The following is a 20,968-nucleotide window of genomic DNA, read 5'->3' as shown; positions in this document are numbered from 1 at the left end:
CCATAATGTTTGTCAAGGTTGAAAAAGTAAGGTGAAAACACACCAAACAAAAAATCGCCTGTTCGCAGGTGCTATATCGATCGGAGCAAATTGGGAAAGCGCACGTTCGATTCAATTATGGATGTTGCGCCAAAATGCTTGCTGCCTTGGCAGCGGTGACTTGACGAATACGTTTGGTGGTCGTTCACATTTTATATCTGCTCGCAACATGATATTCTCTACACTCTGTTTTAAACGTGCCTGACGCCGACCAACAGTTTATGTCATGCATTGTGTTTGGGGACAGACACCGTAGAATCTTGATTTCGGCCTGGGGCCGCTAAATACCTGCTCGCAGGCCGCATGCCACCCACGGGTCGTTGTGGCGCAGGCCTGCGTTACGCCATTTATAAAACTGAACTTTTGACGTGACAAATGTGTTATTGAGGTGACAAAACGATGCTTAGATGATAGCTTTTCAAGGTCCTGCCATTACTTTCATTCCACAGGAGCAACGACGTTATGATGGTGGTGTACACACATTCTCATGCTCGGGCGCTGCCCGGTGGCGTGCCCACATTAAAGTGGTATGGGCACTTTTATGCCGCCTGAAGGATCCCGCGACTCCCCACACGGGGTGCAGCTGCACGCCGTCGGGTTCTGGTAGTCCTTCTGGATGCGGTGGGTTTTCTGGTCTTTCTCACACGTTAGCGTCACTTTTCTCGGCACGGATTTCGTGATGGTGCAACAGCTGCACCTCGACGTGAAGTTGTTTGTCTCTGCAAAAGAGACAATGAAACACACATCACGATTTGTCTTCCAAGCTGTTCAATAACACTTCATATGGCCAAATAATCAAACTAGCTGGTCTCATTAGGCACGTTGCGCAAGCTCGGATCGGCCGTACGGGAGCATGGCTGAATCCCAGATTATCCTGACCAGCGTCAAAAGTTAATAGTGTACCGCGATACCTTTGTGGACATAGCGTATGCCATGACGTGTGCTCTTACAATGGTGGTTATAAATACCCCACACTACGTGTCCATGACTCTCCTCGGTTAGTGGTTGTGTAAACATCCTTCCTAAATTTTGAAACGTAAAGCTCGGCTGCGTATTACTGGATGCCGCCGAGCAAAAGAAAGCTATCGTAACTGTCCGTAAAAAGAAAACAAATGTTAAAGTAACTTCCTTTTGACAAGTATATAAGCGCACATAACCTTTAGTAGAGCACACCGAAATAAGACACTGCACTACACCTAATTAAGGTCCTCAGCCACACTCCCAATATGACCCCTAGTGGTGAAACCATGCACACTTTATGAGCCAAAATCGTGAGGGTGTGTTCTTTTAGGCGGGTATGGCATTTGGAACCATTCCTTTTTAGTAGACGAAATGAGGAGATCCAAGACAGAAAACGTTCATGCTTCTGCACACAGGTGGCACATTAGTTATTTGACCCTTGCAAATTGGTCAGACCAGCACCCGATGCTTGAAGTACAATTTAGTAATTCGCATGAGTGAAGAAATATGGACACTGAACAGTGTACGAAGCCCTTAGTGTAGAAACCAAAGTGCAAGCAATCACACACGCAATTATTCGGGGCACTCGCTCGTGATCAACGAGTTAGAGCTTCAGCACTTCACACAAGAGGTGACAGAAACACGCTTGTGAGGAAGGGGAAGTTGTGGGGAAGGGGAAGTAAAAAAGGCCGCCAAGGCCTTACATTCACGACAACGGAACTACATTAACAATGCGGAATCGCAGACGCGTCAACTTACCGGATTGTAAACAGTGCTCGAAGTGCATTGTCCACGACATTCAGCCAGACCTGGTATGGCGTCGGGGTTTTGAACAGAACCCGTGGTTGGGGTCATTCAGGAAGAAGTACTGCACCGTCTGTTGTTCTTTTAGTATGCGAGGTGCACAGGGACCTGCGTAAAAAAAGAGCGCCTGTCGTTAACAAGACGCCTTATGTGCTTTATGGTAGGATGTTATTCGCGCACTAGTGCACTTTTTGAAATGCACCGGCCCTAGTGACGTCTGTAGTTCTTCTATTCATCCTCTCGCGTGCAAGCTGTGTTCATTCTCTCTCTCTCTCTCTCCTTTCCTCTTTCTAGTCCCACTTTTTCTTATCCACAGTGTAGAGTAGCAAACCGGATGCTCGTCTGGTTGACCTCCCTGCTCTGCCTCTCCTTGCTTTCTCTCTCTCTCTCTCTCTTTATGCGCAATGATCGTGTGCCTCTGCTCTCTCTCTATCTCTCTACTTTCTTGTCGTTCTACCTCCCCTCTCCATCCATCAGTGTTAGGGAGTAAACCAGATTGTTGGTTCTGATTAACGTGCCTGGTTTTGTCTTTTCTTTCGGCCCCCTTTTTAAGAAGTCGCTAAAAGAGACGATATTGACCGTAGACCTATAAAAAACGAAAATATAAAATGACCCTTTGTGCTGTTGTGACGTATTGTACTACTGCGGCGATGATTAAGTTGTTAAAGAAAACGTTGCGCTTACTGATGCTTTCTTTTTAACTCTAGTTTCCCAACGGAAACGCAAATAAACAGTCGTCGTATGCGGGTCTCGTCATCGGAGAAACGAGCTGCCGCAAAGACGTGGATTAATTAATCTACCCGTTGATAACTGCATTAATTCTGCCGAACCAGGCAAACAAAGATACCAAGTGTTTGACTGAACGATGGCGATGAAAAGGGAAAAAAATTCTAAAATTTGAGCGAGAAAAAAATCTGTGCTTCTTGAAGTAGTTAGAATAAAAAAGAAAACCACTGTATGTTACCATATTTCCTCGCTTCCCTCTCTCATTATTGCGCGTATGCCTGTACAGAACCATACTGCAGAACCTCGTAAAGAGGCGGCAGCATGTGTAATCAAACAAACACACAAACAAACAAAGAAACAAACAATTCGAAAATAAAAAGGCTAACTTTTTCTCTCGTCTTTTGTGAGCGGGAGGACAAAAATATGAGAGCTTTCAATTAGCGAAAAGCACCACACTCTGCCTGCCAGAAAAAGCAAAGAGAAAGGACAGATCACCTGGTGTAACTTGACACTTCTGGCAGCATCCGGTCTCATCGCGCACGATGCTGTTCTGCAAAGTTAAAAACCGACATTTTCAATGGTTCATGCCAACAAGTCGGTCAACGTGTGCCGCCAAATTCTCATATGAAGTGCGCTTACTCTTGGGCAGTTGGATGGCAGCGGCGGGCACGGCCTGAGCGTGTACTTCATTTCCACGGCGCCATGGTCATTGCGGACGCATTTGACTTCGAAGCATGGCCTGACATTGGACACCCATGTCTCGCCGACCTGGATGATGCAGATGGGGCAGCGTATTATTCTATTTAGATTGCAGATATGTGCTCAGGATGTAAAACAAGGCACAAGCAGTGGGAACGCGACGGGAGTGGTAAACCGAGTAAGTTAACGGCAAGTGTGCACCTACCTCAAAGGCAGCACAAGCTACAAAAGAAATACACGCGGCTTCTCCGGACTCAAAGCATTGTTGGTGGAAACAAACTCGTCATATAGTTCAGGGAGCGAACCCGGTACCACTGCCTGTCCGGAGTGCTCGCTCTGCAAAATGAGCAACCACGGATTCAGCAGTTGGCAGCGCGAAGGCGAAATAAGAACTTGAAGCAGTTTTCGCGGAGGACGTGTGCAATTTCCTCCTATCTTCGTGACGCGATCGTACGGATGGTAGCTATCTCTTTACTGAGATACTAGGCGTTCCAGGTCGCATGTGCTGTACGTGCGGGAGCATCTTCATGATGTTAGATAGGAAATTTGTTATCACTTTCGCTCGTTAAATTCAGTTCATACCACCCATTTCTCTGCTAAATAGATGCGAATGAAGGCAAACATTTTCAACCACAACGAGAATGCTTTCACACCTCCGTTTGAGGCATCGGAGTGACCAACTATCACGGAAGCAATTGATTTATTATCATTGTGCCCGTTTTTCAGTGAACAAACTTCCTTGTTTGTGCTGATACTTGTTTTGCTTTCACACGCTGCCATTGTTTGAAGCCTCATAGCCGCCATACTGACACGCACAGTTCTTATTGGTAAATTTCGCTCGATCATGAGTATTACCGATTAGAAAAATGTCGCCAGCAACGTTTGAACACGTAGAAGCAGTATACCGTGTGCGAGATCAGTTCTCTAACGACTATCTATCCCGTGTTGTACAATCGGGCGTTTACCCCGCGAAACCAGTCGCTCACAGAGAACGCGACAATGGCAAACAAGCCAACGCCCTCGTCAGAGACAGTTCCAACTGCGGAAATTTATGGCAACCAGTTGGACACTGTCAAACGGGCTTGGGCAATTTGCAAAGGGACATTCCTTCAAGCGATCTCGTGGTGCCTTTCTCTCCCGTTGGTGACCTGTGTTCCTTTGTCTTTTTCCTCCCATTCCGCGGCGATTAAGAAAAGAGCGAACCGGATGCAGACGTCTTTCTGAAGTACCACCGGGCCCAAACAGCCACGTCCGTGTCGCAAACGGGGTCATTGTGTATTTTTCTATTTCCCTGTTCATGCACAGTGACATGCGTGTGTTTTGGGCCAAGCTATCCTCGGAGGAAAAGGGCTACAAACCTCCGGATTGGCCGAGGCTGATGTCATCCATATCCTGACACCGGATTGGGGGAAGGTGACGTGACCATAACGACGGAGAAGTTAAAAGACGAGACGGACACACGCTCGATCTTGTACAAGATGTAAACGTAAACGTGGGCTCTAAAACGACCCGAATGTCAGACCAAGGCCAACTATCCTTACTGCACCATGGCGCCTGAACTTCACACATTTCTGGACACCCAGTCGCAACACCGGTATCTGGCCTTTTTTTTTTTTTTTTTTTTTGCAAAACATGAAAAAGCTCAGCACGGGCAGCTGGCTTCAAATACCGTGATATCTACGTACTGATATCTTAATTTCGTACACACGACCGGTAGAAGCAATTCGTACACACGAGTTGCTTCTACCGGTCGGCTGAAATAAGAGTATTCATTTCAGCGTACACAATGATTGATTTACGTGGAAAAAAAAACAGCTAAACTTGTGATTGAGCAAGGGTCTGTATATAGACACGCAGGTCGATATGATACACAAGTCGTAAAAAGTATTAACCGTTCGCTGGAGAACACTTATATTATTCAACAAAAGCGAGCATGCTTCACATTACGTAGATGTCAACTGGATTTGAATTCATTTGAGGAGCGAACACGTGCTGCTTCCATTTACGGCGCATTTCGAAGGCCTGGTTACCATAGTCCTCACCTGGTACAGTTTACCGCCTTCATCACAGTACTCGCGTACACAACGTCCACAGCAATCTCCGGAGCCTGGAGCAGGTTCTACAAACTTTTCACTCTGAAAAAGAGAACAAAAAAAAAAAAACAGAAAGAAGGAGAAAGTAAGAAATATTGCTACCTCCAAGCTTCACTCCAAGTGCTTAGGCACGTATCGCAGCACGTGCTCTTGCCATTGGAATAAGAGGCCGCGAACTGCAATGATGAGCTGAAGCAAAGTTCCAAATTTCGTGCTTCGACTTCTATAAAATTTTCCATCTTCGTTAAGTATGCTAAATATTTTGAAAGCCTAAATAAGAATCTGCTACCAACAATCACAGCCATTTGAGTCTTAGAAATTAAAAAAATCTGGTCGAATCAATTAAGTAAGTGCAGCTGGTTGATAATATGAATTTTACACGCATTTAAATGAATAGTGCATACATTATCCGCTCTAACTTTATGGGAAACAGGAAATATAACAGGTCAAGTTTCCTGCTAAATAGTGGAGTTTATTGCAGAAATAGCGCAGTAGCTTGTTGCATATTGCAATGTTGTATTTATTCTATTCATTGTAGTTATGGCGCTTTGTACGATTTAAGCTTTTTCAGTACTCCTCCATCATAAAGTTATTTTTCTTGAACGCGCGCATTAACAGGAGGTCTCACACTCAATGCTCTATTTATGAGACCTCCTCCTGCATTGATGTCTTCTTCGAATTTGTCTTTGGTTTATGAGGATAAACATTGGATTGAACAGGGAACAGCCGTGAGTAGAACGCGGACATAGATTCACGCACCGGGTGGCAGGTGTTGTTGCAGATCTGCGTGAGCACCACCTTGACGGCCTCGCCGGTGGTGGGCGACCTTTCACAGCGGTACGAACGGCACTTGCCGTCCGCGGGCTCCTCCCAGGCCTCGCCGATGGATCGCGTCTGGCCGCCGCCCCGGCATGCGGTGCGACGCTCCTCCGGGCAGCACACGCCAACGTTGCGCGAGGACGCCGAGTACTCGTAGTCCTGTGCAATCACAGGGCATGTTGCCGCTGTTTATGAGTGCTTGCGAACGTTACGATCGGCGCACAAAGAACGTCTCCAGTGTGTTTTAACTAGACAAATCCATAACCTGCGATATTTTTGTCTGCACGGTTTTCCTTGACTCCGTGCAGTGCAGAAAAAAGACCTGGTTAACCTCCCTGCCTTTCCTCTCTCTCTCTCTCTCTCTTTGTTACGAACTTTAGCTGCCCTAACCTATTTTACCAATGTCGCAACGACGACTTTTCAATGACATAAACGTCATGGTTTCACAGAGGTCATTGCTCTATAGCAATGTAAGGCTTCTTTAAAAAAAAAAGTAAGGTACTTTAGAGTAGCGTATACACTTTCGTCGGCAGCTTAAACCCGGTTTTTAACTGCGTCGAAAGTCACTCCACCGATGCTATCGACATTTTTTTTTTCTAAAGTCGACGACAACCTGCAAGTACATAACGAATGTTTGGAGCTCAGGCATGAAATTATGCTGTAGCTTTTAGTTAATACGAAGGTTAAAACAAGCAATGCACTGACCTCACTGTCTTTCTGATGGCTGGGGCACACTTTGACTCTGCAGCTATACTGGTACTGGTGGAAGTGTTCAGTGCACGTGCAGTTGGTGCAGAGTCCGTCCGTCCAGCTTGAGTCCACCTGCACATTGGAAACCACGCATGCAAGTTCACGCCCACTTGTGGTTTCATACGCAGGCATGCTTGCCGCCGCTCTGGTGAGAAATGTTTGTCACTTTGGCCCATCATGCCGATTCGTCGAACTGCTGCACATGTAGCAGACAAATGCTGTTTGTAAACTACATGTATGATGTAGTATGATGAAGCCGACATGATCGGTGCATGAATTTGCGCATTTGCGAAAAAGAAAAAAGGAAGTCATTGCAAGCGTGAAGCACTCTCTTAACTTTGCCTAATACTAGGCAGTCGCCAGCAAAGAAAAGTATACTCACTGGATACATCTTTTGATAGCGCTGCTCGGGATGAAGCTGAACCTGCATGCCGTTCACAACCCTGTAGCGGTGGATGTAGGCGCATTTATTCTTGGGCACTGCAACGAATAATTGAGAATGCGCAGAGCGTGAGGTTTGTTGGGAGTTTTATAACGCGATGCAGCCTCATTTGTTACGATTGGATCAAAAAATTACAATACGCGCTTTTCCTTTACATTACCGCACTGTCACATTTTAAATGACATTCTTAATAGTCTAGTTTCATTCACAGCAAGATCTGTGCTGCTCGCCGCTACGTAAGCCTTGAGGAGCGGGTATTTAGAAGATGCACCACTAAAGGCAAGACGAATGAAACGAGAACTGAACGACCGGGAAGTTAGCTGTAAATAACTCAATTAAGCTTCATTCTCAACACCAGCCTAAGTGCGGACTACGAAACACCGATTCCAAAAATTGCGGCTGACATATCCAGTAGAGGTGTGAATATTTGACGAGAGCTGCGGCAAATCAGCGCGGAGTAAAACATTGTCCTTTTCGACATCAGTAGTTCAAGCTCCCGACACTTCCAGAACTCTTAACTTGTCTACTATATTCTCTACTTCAATTCAGACATCGCCACGGTTCGGTTTTCCAAAGCAACGATGACGAATAATACAGCGGTTATTGGAAACTGTTGCCAATAAAGGGACCTTCCGGCACATTACGAAAGCAGAAAACAAAAAGGAAAAAGTTTAAATTTCGCCCAGTGGCAAATCAGTGATGGCGATGGCTAGCGCATTGCTATGATCATTATAGCTTTTTACCGTTTTGCCTAGTATCAGCTGCAGAAAACGTTAGCTGCAGCGCGTGCGCGCTAGAGAGAATGATTGTGGAGCGTGAGCAAGCAACCTTCTCAGGAAAAGCACGAATTCTTCCACCTCCCCCTCCTATTCTGCGTTTCACATTAATGCTTTATTCTCTTACGTTATAGTGACAGTTGCCGGTACGCTAATACGGGTAGGGTCTACGATAAAAAACCAACAACCTATACGGCTATGCCGTGAACGCAGCTCAAGGTTATCGGCGGAGACAGAATGAGCGTTTCAGAGCGAACATCGACGTACTGCACTTGTAGACGGTGCAGCACTCTCCTGGCGCGTTCTCCAGCTCAGTCTCAGGCGGACACGTGGGTATCTCGGGGCACTTGTTTAGGTTGCACCTCACGGACACCTTGTTGCAGCAACCTTTTTGCTCCACAAACGCCTCCAGTCCCGGGTCGAGGGTGACGGGCCAATGCAGCGGCGGGCACATCTTCGGGTCGCACTCTGCGAGGGGGATAAGGAAAACGACGGGAAGGGTCACATAATGGTTTTCTTTTTTTTTTCACTGGCTGCCAAGGTGTGAATCAGTAGGAAATCGTAAGTATAGTGTAATAAAAGGTCAGCGTCCAAAGTGTGACTATACAGCAAGGGTGGTAGGAATGCTCTGACGCGGTACATAAATATGAAAATTATGCAGATAATAGCTTATGTGTGTATACATGCGAAGCTTCAGTCAAGCGGTGTGTATTAAATCATATAAAACCAACGGCGATGCCTATTATTGTGTTTACTTTCACCCTATGCAAGGAAGGAAGAAAGGAAGGAAGGAAGGAGGAATAGACGGAAAGACATGGAGGTTAGCCAGTTCTCAGACCGGCTGGCTACCCTGTGCTGGGGAAAGGGTCTAAGGGGAATAAAAGATAATAGGAAAGAGATGTTACAAAAAAAAGGAAAGAAGAGCAAAAAAAAAGGGGGGGGGAGACGAAAGGAGAATACGGCACTGCTTAAAGTCTGTCTCTAAGACCAGTTCTCCTCAAGAAGCGCAACAGCGCTTTCAAAGCCTTCAATACTGAGGACGGTCTCGTCCAGTGTCCCAGGACCCTTTCCTCCGACAAAGGGCGTTTGTCAAGTCTATCTAACACTCTTGCAAGTTCTTTCCTGGGTACACTGAAGCGGCGACACTCACAGAGATGGTGGGCGATTGTTTCCTCGCAACGTGCTGCAGATCATATTGAGTAGAGCGTGACGGTGCGTCGACTTGGCTTCCTCGTTTTTGGGAACAAACGCACTCACCTTTTACCTCTCCAGAAACGAGACCATCTAACCCTCCGTGTGCGAGTCACGCATGCGCCGTCGTTGCCGTTACAACACTACGGTGGCGACGACGCGAACGCGCCTCGAGTGTCCGTATAATTGTCATCGCAAAAATTAATCCACAGTATTGTGCACTATGCTGGCAGTAGCAAGCGTCTCATGGTCTCTTTGGTATAGGAGAATATACGTCGCAGTATAGAGTACTTAAGCAGTGGCGTACAAACACACAGAAACATTCATGCAGCGAATCTTTCCATTTTGGCAAAATAAAACAAAAATAATATAAAAAACAGGGACCTGAGCAATGCAATAACGTGTCGCCGTACAAACGGGCAAACCGGTAGTGCTAAAATTGTATTTATGCAGCTCGAAGGGCGTGTTTAGTAATATGCGCAATTGAGTTCTACAACAAAAAGCTGCACGCGTTTACGAGAGGCACCGCAAGCCGCGGATAAATTCAGATAAATTTAAACCACGCGGCGTTCTTAAAGAGTGCACGGGCGTTTTGGCATTCAGCTCTCGTAGAAACGAGTCGGCTGGTAACATAAATCGACCCCATGCACGACGTCGTGCTCAGCGGAAAGACTGTTTTAAGAAGATTGGTTCGCCCTTTGCTGATCTTCTGTGACACGCAACAACTCGTTTATTCGTTAGGTGTCTAGCTTGACGTACTTCCTGCTCAGTCCAGCGTTTTCGAAGTAAAACTACTGGACGGATTACACTCTAATGTTAGGGCAATGTCGGAATAGATGCGAGGCCACCCATCCATAGAAGGCACGTTCCTCTACTACACACCACAGAGAGTGACCGTCACATGGGTGTACGTCACTGATCATAACCGGTTTATCATAACCGGTTTATCATAACGGTTTATCATAACGGTTTATCCTAACGGTTTATCATAACGGTTTATCATAACGGTTTATCATAACGGTTTATCATAACCTGTTTAGCCGAATGCAGATAGTTTCGTGTGCGCTGTGTTCTCGCCGCTTAGTTCGCGTTGAAGCGAGAGGCAGCACGAAGGTCGATTCGCTCGCTGCTGCGAGCCCTATCTTGAAAGCGATCGTCTTGCGTGACGGACGGAGGGAGGGACGGACGGGTTTCCTCGTTGGGTAAACACAGAGATGTTTACGAATTTAAAATCTCTACATTGCCGCGGTTATTACCTGGGAAATAAATTTCACCTCTCTAAGCATCATATTGCAGTGAAGCACACTTTCTGAAAAGGCGAGCGGTGACAAAAGTTTAAAATTTGAAAAAACGGTCTTCGTGCGTGAGATATTCGTTCGCATTATAAAGTAAAAAAAAACGATATATTTATGATTTTTTAACGTGGCGGGTAATGAAGAAAAAGAAAGTCGCAGTTTCACCCGAATGGCGAAGCATTAATATCGTTAGCAAAGCATTAGACAACTACACCAAGCAAGGTTCATAGTATTATCAGTCTCATAAATTGGATTAAACATTCCCTTACTAATTAAATTAACAAACAGGGTGCCAAGCGCACACAGGGAAACGTGAACCGATCTCACATCTCGATGATCACGAAGACTCGATGCGACAACGCTGGCGTGATGAAGAGAACCGGCAGCGGGAAGCGAACGCTTTTGTGCTGCTCTCACTATACCGCATCTCCGAAACTTGAGAACACGCGACCACCAACACTCACCACACAAACGCACGAACTCACCAGCCATCTCGGCCCGCCCTTAGCCTTGGAACCCACCGTAGATTACCTCCAAAATACGGCGCGTGAGCCACGTATGCACTCAGCTGCGCGGAACGCCATGCGATGCCATGCCATGGCTGGGCTATAGGAGGAGACTTGTGCGTGCGTGCGCTCACACACACACACACACACACACACACACACACACGCACACACACACACACACACACACACACACACACACACACACACACACACACACACACACACACACACACACACACACACACACACACACACACACACACACACACACACACACACACACACACACACACACACACACACACACACACACACACACGCGCGCGCGCGCGCGCGCGCGCGCGCACGAGGGCGCACATAAATTACACCGCGCCTTTTGTTAAGCGGAGTTGCTGACTATAGCGAGTACCACAGACGTCTTGAACGCATCATGGTTTCAGAGGCCGCATGCGCATACCTACTCCTATTTGCAGGAAGCATTTACTTCCTCATTACCGCGCAGCCACGGACGCGCGAAGGCGAGCTTCCTGGTTCTTTTTTTTTCGAACGGCCGGCGCCGCCGCGGATGCGCGGAGGCGAGCGCCATCTGGTGGTGCTGCAAGGAACCCAGCGGCGCGCCGGGCGCGCGTACTACGCTCTGATTGGGTGGCCTATGCGGAAAGGGAACAGCCAGGCCGCAGGCACGGTCCCGAAACCCGGCGAGCTTCGCAAAGTTTCACTTTTAAAAAACGCTCACTAGAAAACTATGGCCACCACTCGTTTCTTTGGAACCCACACCGGCGGCCACGACACAGGCACATCAGTCATCATCATCATCAGCCTATATTTATGTCCACTGCAGGATGAAGGCCTCTCCCTGCGATGTCCAATTTCCCCTGTCTTACGCTAGCTGATTCCAACTTGCGCCTGCAAATTTCTTAACTTCATCCTCCCACCTAGTTTTCTGCCGTCCTCGACTACGCTTCCCTTCTCTTCGTATTCATTCTGTAACTCTAATTGTCCACCGGTTATCCATCCTACACATTACATGCCTGCCCAGCTCCATTTTTTCCTCTTAATGTCAACATCAGTACATCTTAAGTAACATCAGTACTGCTTCGTAGAAACCACGCAGGTTGGACTGCAACACCCGATGCAGCAGGGTTAAAGAAGAGTTACGGTCGTCCTCCGCGCTTTTACAATAGGCGTGGAGCAGTGGTACTGTAACTTTACTTGCTTATTCCGCGACTCAGAATCAGAACGTTCACGTTCAGTACATATGATGCGCGTCTCGTAAATCGTTAATATAGCGTAAATAGTAAGCAATGAACAAAAATTAAAGAGGGAGAGACACAGGATGAGAGAGAGAAGAAAACTAAAAAAAAATACGTAAACGAACGCATGCAAGCCAGAGCGGTGACCCGACAGTGAAAACGGGCGTCAATTACGTATACAACATTTCTCGACAACTAACCGCAGACATGGGTTGGGCATCCGGAGCTGTCTGTCTTTATCTTGGTTATGGCACCTGGTGGACATATGACGGGTTCGGGCGCCTTGCAGGAGGATATCAAATTGGCATCTGCAGAAAGGTAGGAAAACAAAATAAGTCTCCTGAGTGTAGCCAAATGCAAAAAAAACCAGGCAAGGTGGCATGACGAAGTCCATATTGCGAAACGTCGTGCTGGTAATTAAAAAAAGAGCTCTAAACAACTAAGAGGGCAGAATTACCGCAAAGGTAGGCCTCGCAGCATGTCCCGTTCTGTTTCGGAAGTTGCTGCAGCTTCTCATCATCTCTGCAGATTGGCGGGGGCGGGCAGATGATGCTTCTGCAACGAATCTTCAGATTCTCGCCGCAACCACACGTCTCGCAGGAGCTCACTTGCCACGAGTCGCCGACCTTCGGGGAATCGTTGAAGGCAGTTACGACGAATAATTGTAGAGAAACAATAGTGCGCATGCACTGTACGCAGTTATTGCGAAGCTCTGTGAGATCTCTCCACACATCTAATCCGATTCACGCGAGACGGCGCCATATCGGACGATAAAATCAGAATGTAGAGAACGGAGAGTTGAGAAAGAAAATGTTCAGGTGAACATTATTTGCATCTAGCGCGAGGAAAGAGTTCGAATGCATTGATCATGTTTTGGTAGAATGTCACAGTATCAGTTCAGCGATAAATGTGGAAGTACTGAACTTACAAGAAGCCTTAAGTTACAAGGACAACAAGGTAAACGTGAATTAATCTGCGGTGGAGACTAGCAAGAGACCATTGAAAGATTGGTGCCGCAAAAGTAGGGAAAACGTTCAATTAAGCGAAATTTCTATTTTGAATAGTGTATAGGAGGCATTTAGATATTTATATCTAAACAAGGAAAAATTAAAAGAATGAGTTCGGTGGCATATGCGCCACCACCGAGTTTCAAATTGAATCATCATCCTCGTCAAACGAAGCAACGCTACACCGCACGGGAAGGTGCCACCGTCCCTGTCATCTTTCCCTCTGATTTCTTCTCGCTCTTGGCACATGGTGTTCTGCCTGAGCTGTGAGCCTGCGGTGAAGCCGGATTATGGAATCTCGCGTATCCCATATCCTCCTAATACTCCTTGTACAATACATTGCACATTGCCTTCTACATTTTTTATAAGTTCACTCGCAAGTAATTACGCAAAATATTCATTCTTAGTATAAAGTATGGTGCATGCGTAACTGTGAAGATGTAGTTTACTCATATTCTAGCGATCTGCTTTTGAGGAATTTGACACTCAATTGATGTAGACCTCTGTGTCGTCCCAGATGGCCGAAAGCAAACTTGAGGTGTGTTTCGCAATCACTGAGATTGCGTGAAAAATACCGGACGCGCCAGCAGCATGGCAATGTACTACACGTAGTTCCATCTTCATCTCTGTGTTTAAGCAATGAGATACAGTTTTTACAATAGCAAACATGAGGAGATGAGGAGATGTTCACGTACACGGTGATGCAGTTTTTGGCCTTTAACCGTGGTATCTTAATTTTAAAAATTGTTTTTCAAGTTTATAACATAACAGTAGACAATAAAAACCACCTTGAAGAGCAATTATATCACATAGGTGTTTCGGGTCTCAGGAGGATATGCAGGGTCAAAAGTTATAATGGAAAGTTACAGGAAAGAAATAATGAACGGTAAATAACAAGCCTGCTGACTTACCAAGTGTCCCTGATCGTCACAGGCCTCTGAAAAGGGCAAAACCAAAATAAGAGCCTGTTCCTTTTCCGTCCTTCTTTATTTCTTTTTCTTAAATTCTTTTTTATGAGGAATTGAAACTCAATCGCCAGGAAAAACAGTGAAATAACTGAATTAATCCATTGGCTTGAGAAGGACCGTAAATTAAGATTCGGCGCGGTCAAGTGCAAGTACGCACGGTTGCGGCTTAAACACAAGCGATGTAAACGTTTAAAAATGTTTTGTTCTCAGTTGCAGGGCAAGGCTATTACACGAATCTATACGACAGTTAGGCTGTCATTGTACCCGTAGCGATTCAAAGCTCCGTATATGATAAACTTCACGCTTCTCAGTATTTAGAGATCTCAAGTGCCCAAGAACACCGCATATACACACAAGTTCACAGACCAGCGGTATACCCTCGGCCGAGCGCGCAGTGCTCTTAACGCATTCGAAAAAGATCGTACGTTTCCCCATAACGCTATCTCAACGCATAACATCATTACACTTATGCCTTTTTCACGTGACTTACGTGCGACAGGCGTGACAACTGTTGAGAGCAACGTTCCGCGTATGTATGGCGCATGGACCATCAATCACGCAAATTATGTCGACGTAGACCAAGCACGCCGTTCGCCGATAAAGCCGGAGATTATCATAAAGTGGAACTAAATATATCGAAGGACAAGCACTTCGGGGCTGTTTGTACCAGTTATGGCGATCGTACATCTTTTCGGGTCCTGAATCGTGGTTCTGACATCGCGAGAGTAAGACGTCGTCACTGCAAACGTCGTCGCTACACCCTCAGGGGCTTATCTTGTCCCACAACAATAACCTTCATCAATCGTGAGTGCACTTTTGAGCTTGAAAATAGAGTAAAATTTAGGACACGAAGACAATTCTATATTTACAAGAGGGGTCACCGGTATTCCTTTTGTTTTAGGGCGTGTACTAATGAAGCTGTAGGCCAAAGCACTGTAAACAAACTTACACCCTTAAGGGTGCGTAAGGATGCCATTGTGTCTATATAATTCACACCATTACACTTCATCGGGTGCCAATTACTGGCATATTTACACTCTTAAAGGTGTAAATTAGTCCACAGTGTGCAGTAAAACTGCAGAATAGCGAAGTCTGTCCTCATATGTAGTGCCCTTTTTCCACCGTTTTAGTTCCTCACCGCAGTGCTTAGTGTCGACGCATTCGCCGTTCTTGAGGACAAAGCCGCGTTTGCAGAAGCACGAGTACGTCGGCATCACGGGGCACGCACTTTCCGGCTCCTTGTAGTTGGCGCATGTCTTGGGGCAGCCGGTGTCGCAGCGCAGCTCCATGTTCTTCGGGCAGCTGAAATCTGGACGCACGGAGGAAACAGAATAGAGCGATGACGCAAGTACACTGTGTGTTGATCGCTGATAATGAAGGAGGACGTTTCCAGTGCACCGAAGGCGTAGAAACACGTTGTTACGTTCTCTGGGTTACGTGGCGCACACTACGCGCAAACAGCAGAAAGCGCACGAACTAAACGTTTTGCGCCTTTAAGTCCCATATGACTAACACGGTCACCCTCAAGGCTATAAAGAAGTAACTGTATTGGACAGCTAGCTCAAATGACATGTACGATTAGTGAAGGCGTTGTTGAAAACTGTGCATTGCTGCCCACCGAAATAGTTGACACGAGAGTTTGGTAACAATAGTTAAAGTTAATTTCATCGAGGTTTTGTGTCGTCCATCGCAGTTATAATGATGTTTAGTTGCCAAAATATAGTCACCAAAAAAGAAAACGTTATCTGCGCCCATCAACGACTCGACTTAGCGTTAGTGTGGTAGCCATGGGATAAACCAAGCGCCTGTTATACACCAATAGGAGTGCTAAAATGTTAAGTGTGTAAGCTTCTAAGTAGCGTTTTAAATGTGATTAGTTCGTTACAGTTGCGCACAGCGTTACGTAACTAAACTGATTTATTTGCTCTTCTACGGATGCGCAGACGGCTTGCCTGCAGCATGGAAACGAAAGCACTCATTTGTCGACCCTCAGGTGTGGCTCTGAGATTTATCAAACGCGACAGCCGCATTAAACATTGAAGTTTCGAGCAACTTTCAACCGCCAGAGTCGATGCTCTCACGTGTAAAATATGCTCTGTTACAGTTTCTTGCCAGTTTTCTCACTTTATTGCGTATCAGTTTCGGTGTTTCTTTGTCTCGTGCACTCACGTGGTTTGTCAGGCATTACGCGTGCAGTGCAATACCCTGTTAGTACAGTGGTCACGTGTAAAGTGCCGACTTTGAGTAGACCGACGACACCCTCTGGAATCACACAAGCGCCCCACTGCTTTTTTGTTTTTGCCCTACAATTTTGTTTATGCAATGGCGCCTTCGACCAACTGTGCCAATGGGCCATTTCTTCAACTAATGGTTCACAAACTTCCATCAACAGAGATAGAATGAAACTTACGTTTCTGTTAATGGGTGGAATGAAAGCACATTCTATTCACTTGAAAAAAAAATGCCGCCATGCCTTACTTGCAGTGATTAGCTCACGAGTTTGATCAAACAATCGCGATAAAAAGCGCAGCACGTTGTAGGCAGGGGCAAACGAGAAAGGAACTGGATAAAACTGGCTCCACTACGTTTACTGCTGTTATAGATAACAAACAAGCCCAAATAGAAACGCTGAACAATGGCGATCCTCGGGGTTGACGCGCTGCGCATCTGTGAGCGTACCGCATCCGGAGTCCTGCAGCCACCGGTGCACGGACACCCCTGCCGTGGCGCAGCAGTGCGCGGCGTACTGCAGCTTGGAGCGGCACACCGAGGCGCTCAGGTTGCGCGAGTAGCTGGCGTCACTGAGGCAGGCCCGCTGGTACGCCACGGGATCCACGTACAGCTCGCACGCGTTCTCCTGGAACCGGCACACCTCCGGAGGCACCTCCCGCTGGCTCGACGAGCGCAGCACAGTGCAGATCTCCGGGCTGCCCTCGACCAGCCAGCTGTAGGCGAAGTCGCGCACCTCGGCAACTTGGTAGCCGCTGCGGTGCTGAAGGTCGTTGCTCTCGTCCAAGTCGCAGTCGCCTGCGAGCGCGGAAGGCGGTAATGCGCGTGGGTTATATGGGTGCTTAAGCGCGCAGGCTGTGGTTGTCCCAGCAGTATTCACGCGATTCAAAACCGGCAACTAATCAACCTCTCATTACTGAGGTGAACAAAAAATATCATGTTTGGTGACGTTTTCTTTAAGCGCTTGAGGCCGCATTAGCGTGTGCATTTTCCTGCGGAGCCAGCAGGGGTTTGGAGTCCACGTGGTGCCTCTGTAATGACTGTGGTACGGACAAGTCCAAGCAACACATATTTTTGCTCGGCATGTAGTCAAATGAATGACTATAAGAGACGCCTTCGTGGCCATATAAGTTACGAGCTATCTCTATAAGGTTCATGATCGAAGAAAATGTGGTGAGTCTGATGCTAGAAATTACGTAGCTGCGCAGCACGACTTCGACGTAATTCGAGCAGATTCGATGCTAGGTTTCAGCGGAAGGTAAAAAGGTTTACACCGGCTGTTAATATAAGCTTGCAAAATAGTCTATCGAGAGTACAAACGACACTGGTGCTGGCATTATTCGTTTTTTGTTGCGGTGCTCCGCAAGTACAGCCCAACACAAAAGATTTCAAAGTTCGTTCGCGACTTCTCTACTCAACCGGGAATATAGGTTAGAAAAGTGCTAGTCGCACGGAAGAATGTCCACTGAAGTTTTCCATTTGAGAACAGATGCAGTGACTCAGACCAAATTTTGTTTTATTGCGATAGCAAGTATATGGACACTTCAACCGGATTTCTGCCGTCACCGTGAGGTTCCGTATAAAGTCCAAGGGCGATGAAATCGTCGCCGCGCGCCGGGGACGCGCGCTATCATGGAGAGCGAACTCACGGCGGAAAGCAAACGCGACCTTCGCGCGAAAGGCCATGGGGGTATGGGAGGGAGGGAGGCAGGCGGGGCGACGCTGTGCTCCGGCACCAAAGGCGTATCTTGCAACCGGGCGCAAGGGGAACTTGCCACTCAATCTCCCACGCGAAAGCAAGAAAGCGGGAAGCCAGCGTGGGAAGCCAACAATTGCGCTCGTACTTTGCCCGGCTGGGGCGGTCGCCCGCACCATCTCTTATCTCCACACGGCTCTGACCTTTGTATGCGCTGTGCATTCGCCGCTCAGTTTCCGTTGAAGCGATAGACCGCACGAACCTTCGCCCGCTGCGGCGGCTGCGCTTGCTGCCAGCGTTTGACAGTCGTTGTCTGCGGTCATTCAGTGTGATCTATTCATGTTTGCTTGTGCGCGCTGACACCACGCTTGTTAATTGAGTTAGTAAGCGAATGTGTCCAAGTTTATGCAGCCGATAAAACTACTATCCCTACTCCGAACAGCTCTCTACTAATTTGCGATCGCAATTGATGCTTCGCCTTTCGTGCGAAACTGCGACATTGTTTTTTTTATTTTCTCGAACTTTCGTGTTTCAAAAACATTTCGTGGTTTGGACTGCATTCGATCAACTTTGTCACCCTTATATCACACTACAATGCGTTTGCAGATTGCAACATAACTGTAGCGAGTGGTCAACAGGAGTTCTTCGGCAGGCATGCAGTACTCACAGTGGCAGAAGTTCACGCAATTCTTATCGCTAAGAAAGAAGAAAACTATGCTGCGAAAAGGTAAAGTGGACGACTTACCGCACAGTCCCGTCAATTTCCCGGAGTACGTGAACGAGGGCACTTCGATGCTGAAGCCGTAGTTGAGCTCGAAGAACCGCACCACGAGGTTGATCGCGGGCACGTACACGACGGTAGTGCGGCCCGGAACCCAGGAAATGTTGAATCCTTGCATGCTCCACGGGAAATCCCTATCCTGAAGTTCGCTTTCGTCGAACTGGACCTGGAAAAGAGATGGTGGCTCAGCTGTCGATTCGTTGGTGTATATACTGTCACGAGCCTCTAGAAGTGGACTTGAAGGTTTAATAACCCGTAGAGCAGCTGGCTCTCGGAAGACGCGACCGTCGGGGCTGGCTCGAGCAGAGAAGGGGGCGCGCGGTCTTCTTTCTTCTCTTGGGCTCGACCCACTCTTGCCCTCGACCCACTACCTACAGGTGGCAATATCCCCCCTTCCGAACAAAAGCATCGCCTCGATGCTAAAAAAAAATAGGCGTAGAAGACAACGACGAAGAAGGCAGGCAAAGCGAAAGTACACAAAAAAAAGTAGCCGTCACGCCGGCACAGTCAATGAACGAAGAAGCAATCTCCCAAAGATAAATGAAAAGTAGAAACAAAGAAGGGAATGAGAGAACAAAAAAAAAACGAAAACAAAAAAAGTTACGGACGCGCAATGTACGGCTTCATGCGCACAACATGAACTATGTCTGAGCTCGGTTGTCTTTGTGTCCTACTCCGTGTCTGCGATGATGTGTCCGGAACAACTTCGTAGTTTACGTCACTGACGCGGCGGAGCACTTTATACGGACCGAAATACCGGCTTAGCAGTTTTTCACAGAGACCACGACGGCGAACGGGGGTCCACACCCAAACTTGGTCCCCGGGGTTGTAGGACACGTCCCTGTGGCGGATGTTGTAGCGTCGTGCGTCTGCCTGCTGCTGCTGGCCGATATGCAGCCGCGCGAGCTGCCGGGCTTCCTCAGCACGCTCTGCAAATTCCTCGGCGTCAGTTGTCAATAGGTCAGCGTCTTGACACGGCAGCATAGCGTCCAGCATCGTCTGGACTTCGCGACCGTAGAGAAGGCGAAAGGGCGTGAAGCGCGTCGTCTCTTGCACGGCGGTGTTATACGCGAAGGTCACGTAAGGCAAGATCCGATCCCATGTTTTGTGTTGAACGTCTATGTACATTGCGAGCATATCTGTGACCGTCTTATTCAGTCGCTCGGTAAGTCCGTTGGTCTGCGGATGGTACGCGGTCGTCTTGCGATGCCTGGTGTTGCTCAATTCAAAAACCTCGTCCATAAGCTGCGCTGTGAATGCTGTCCCTCTGTCAGTTATTACAGTGGAGGGAGCACCGTGACGCAAGACGATGTGGCGCATGAAGAAGTGCGCTACCTCTGAGGCCGTGGCTCGTGGGATCGCCTGCGTCTCAGCATAGCGTGTTAAATAATCAGTCGCGACGATCACCCATTTGTTGCCGTCGGCAGAAAGGGGAAACGGTCCGAGAATGTCCATGCCGACTTGGTCGAAAGGCGTGTGAGGTGCTTCAATTGGCTGAAGTAAGCCAGCCGGTTTAACGGATGGTGTCTTGCGGCGCTGGCATTCACGACAGCCTTTAACGTACTGTTTGACGCTTGCCGAAAGCCCGGGCCAATAGTACATTTCGCTTACTCTAGCGAGTGTTCGTGAAAAGCCTAAATGACCAGATGTCGGTTCGTCATGGCAAGCGAAGAGGACGTCGTCGCGCATGTCCCTTGGAACCACCAGGAGGTAAGCACGGCTGGTCGAACGAGCATTCTTCTTATACAGCACGTTATCTCGCAGACAGAAGGACGTCAGCGAGCGGGACAGATGGCGTGGTATGGTTGTGTCGCGACCCTCTAAATGATCGATGATCGGTCGAATCTCACCGTCGTCACGCTGCCGTCTGCTCAAGTCCGACGAACTAATGGCGCCCAGGAAGCCGTCATCATCCTCTGTTTCCTGACTGG

At 47.6% G+C, this 20,968-nt stretch overlaps 1 protein-coding gene across 1 annotated transcript; it reads right to left on the bottom strand.

The window, feature by feature from the left end:
* Positions 1 to 433: 433 nt before the first annotated feature.
* LOC119436991 (hemocytin) lies at positions 434 to 19,200 on the bottom strand. The gene is made up of 15 exons (XM_037704044.2): positions 19,002 to 19,200; positions 17,011 to 17,358; positions 15,470 to 15,640; positions 14,275 to 14,300; positions 12,814 to 12,982; positions 12,557 to 12,664; positions 8,376 to 8,576; positions 7,273 to 7,370; positions 6,846 to 6,962; positions 6,081 to 6,299; positions 5,271 to 5,363; positions 3,169 to 3,297; positions 3,025 to 3,079; positions 1,759 to 1,911; positions 434 to 759 (listed from the first exon to the last, which is right to left on the bottom strand). Exons 1-14 carry the CDS (start codon positions 19,153 to 19,155, stop codon positions 1,799 to 1,801), a joined length of 2,001 nt encoding a protein of 666 aa, XP_037559972.1. The 5' UTR covers positions 19,156 to 19,200; the 3' UTR covers positions 434 to 759; positions 1,759 to 1,798.
* Positions 19,201 to 20,968: the final 1,768 nt, after the last annotated feature.

Source organism: Dermacentor silvarum, chromosome 1 (assembly GCF_013339745.2).
Source record: "Dermacentor silvarum isolate Dsil-2018 chromosome 1, BIME_Dsil_1.4, whole genome shotgun sequence".
NCBI classification, from domain to species: domain Eukaryota; kingdom Metazoa; phylum Arthropoda; class Arachnida; order Ixodida; family Ixodidae; genus Dermacentor; species Dermacentor silvarum.
The sequence above is the reverse complement of the archived record's forward strand: the minus strand, read 5'-3'. Positions and strand labels throughout refer to the sequence as shown.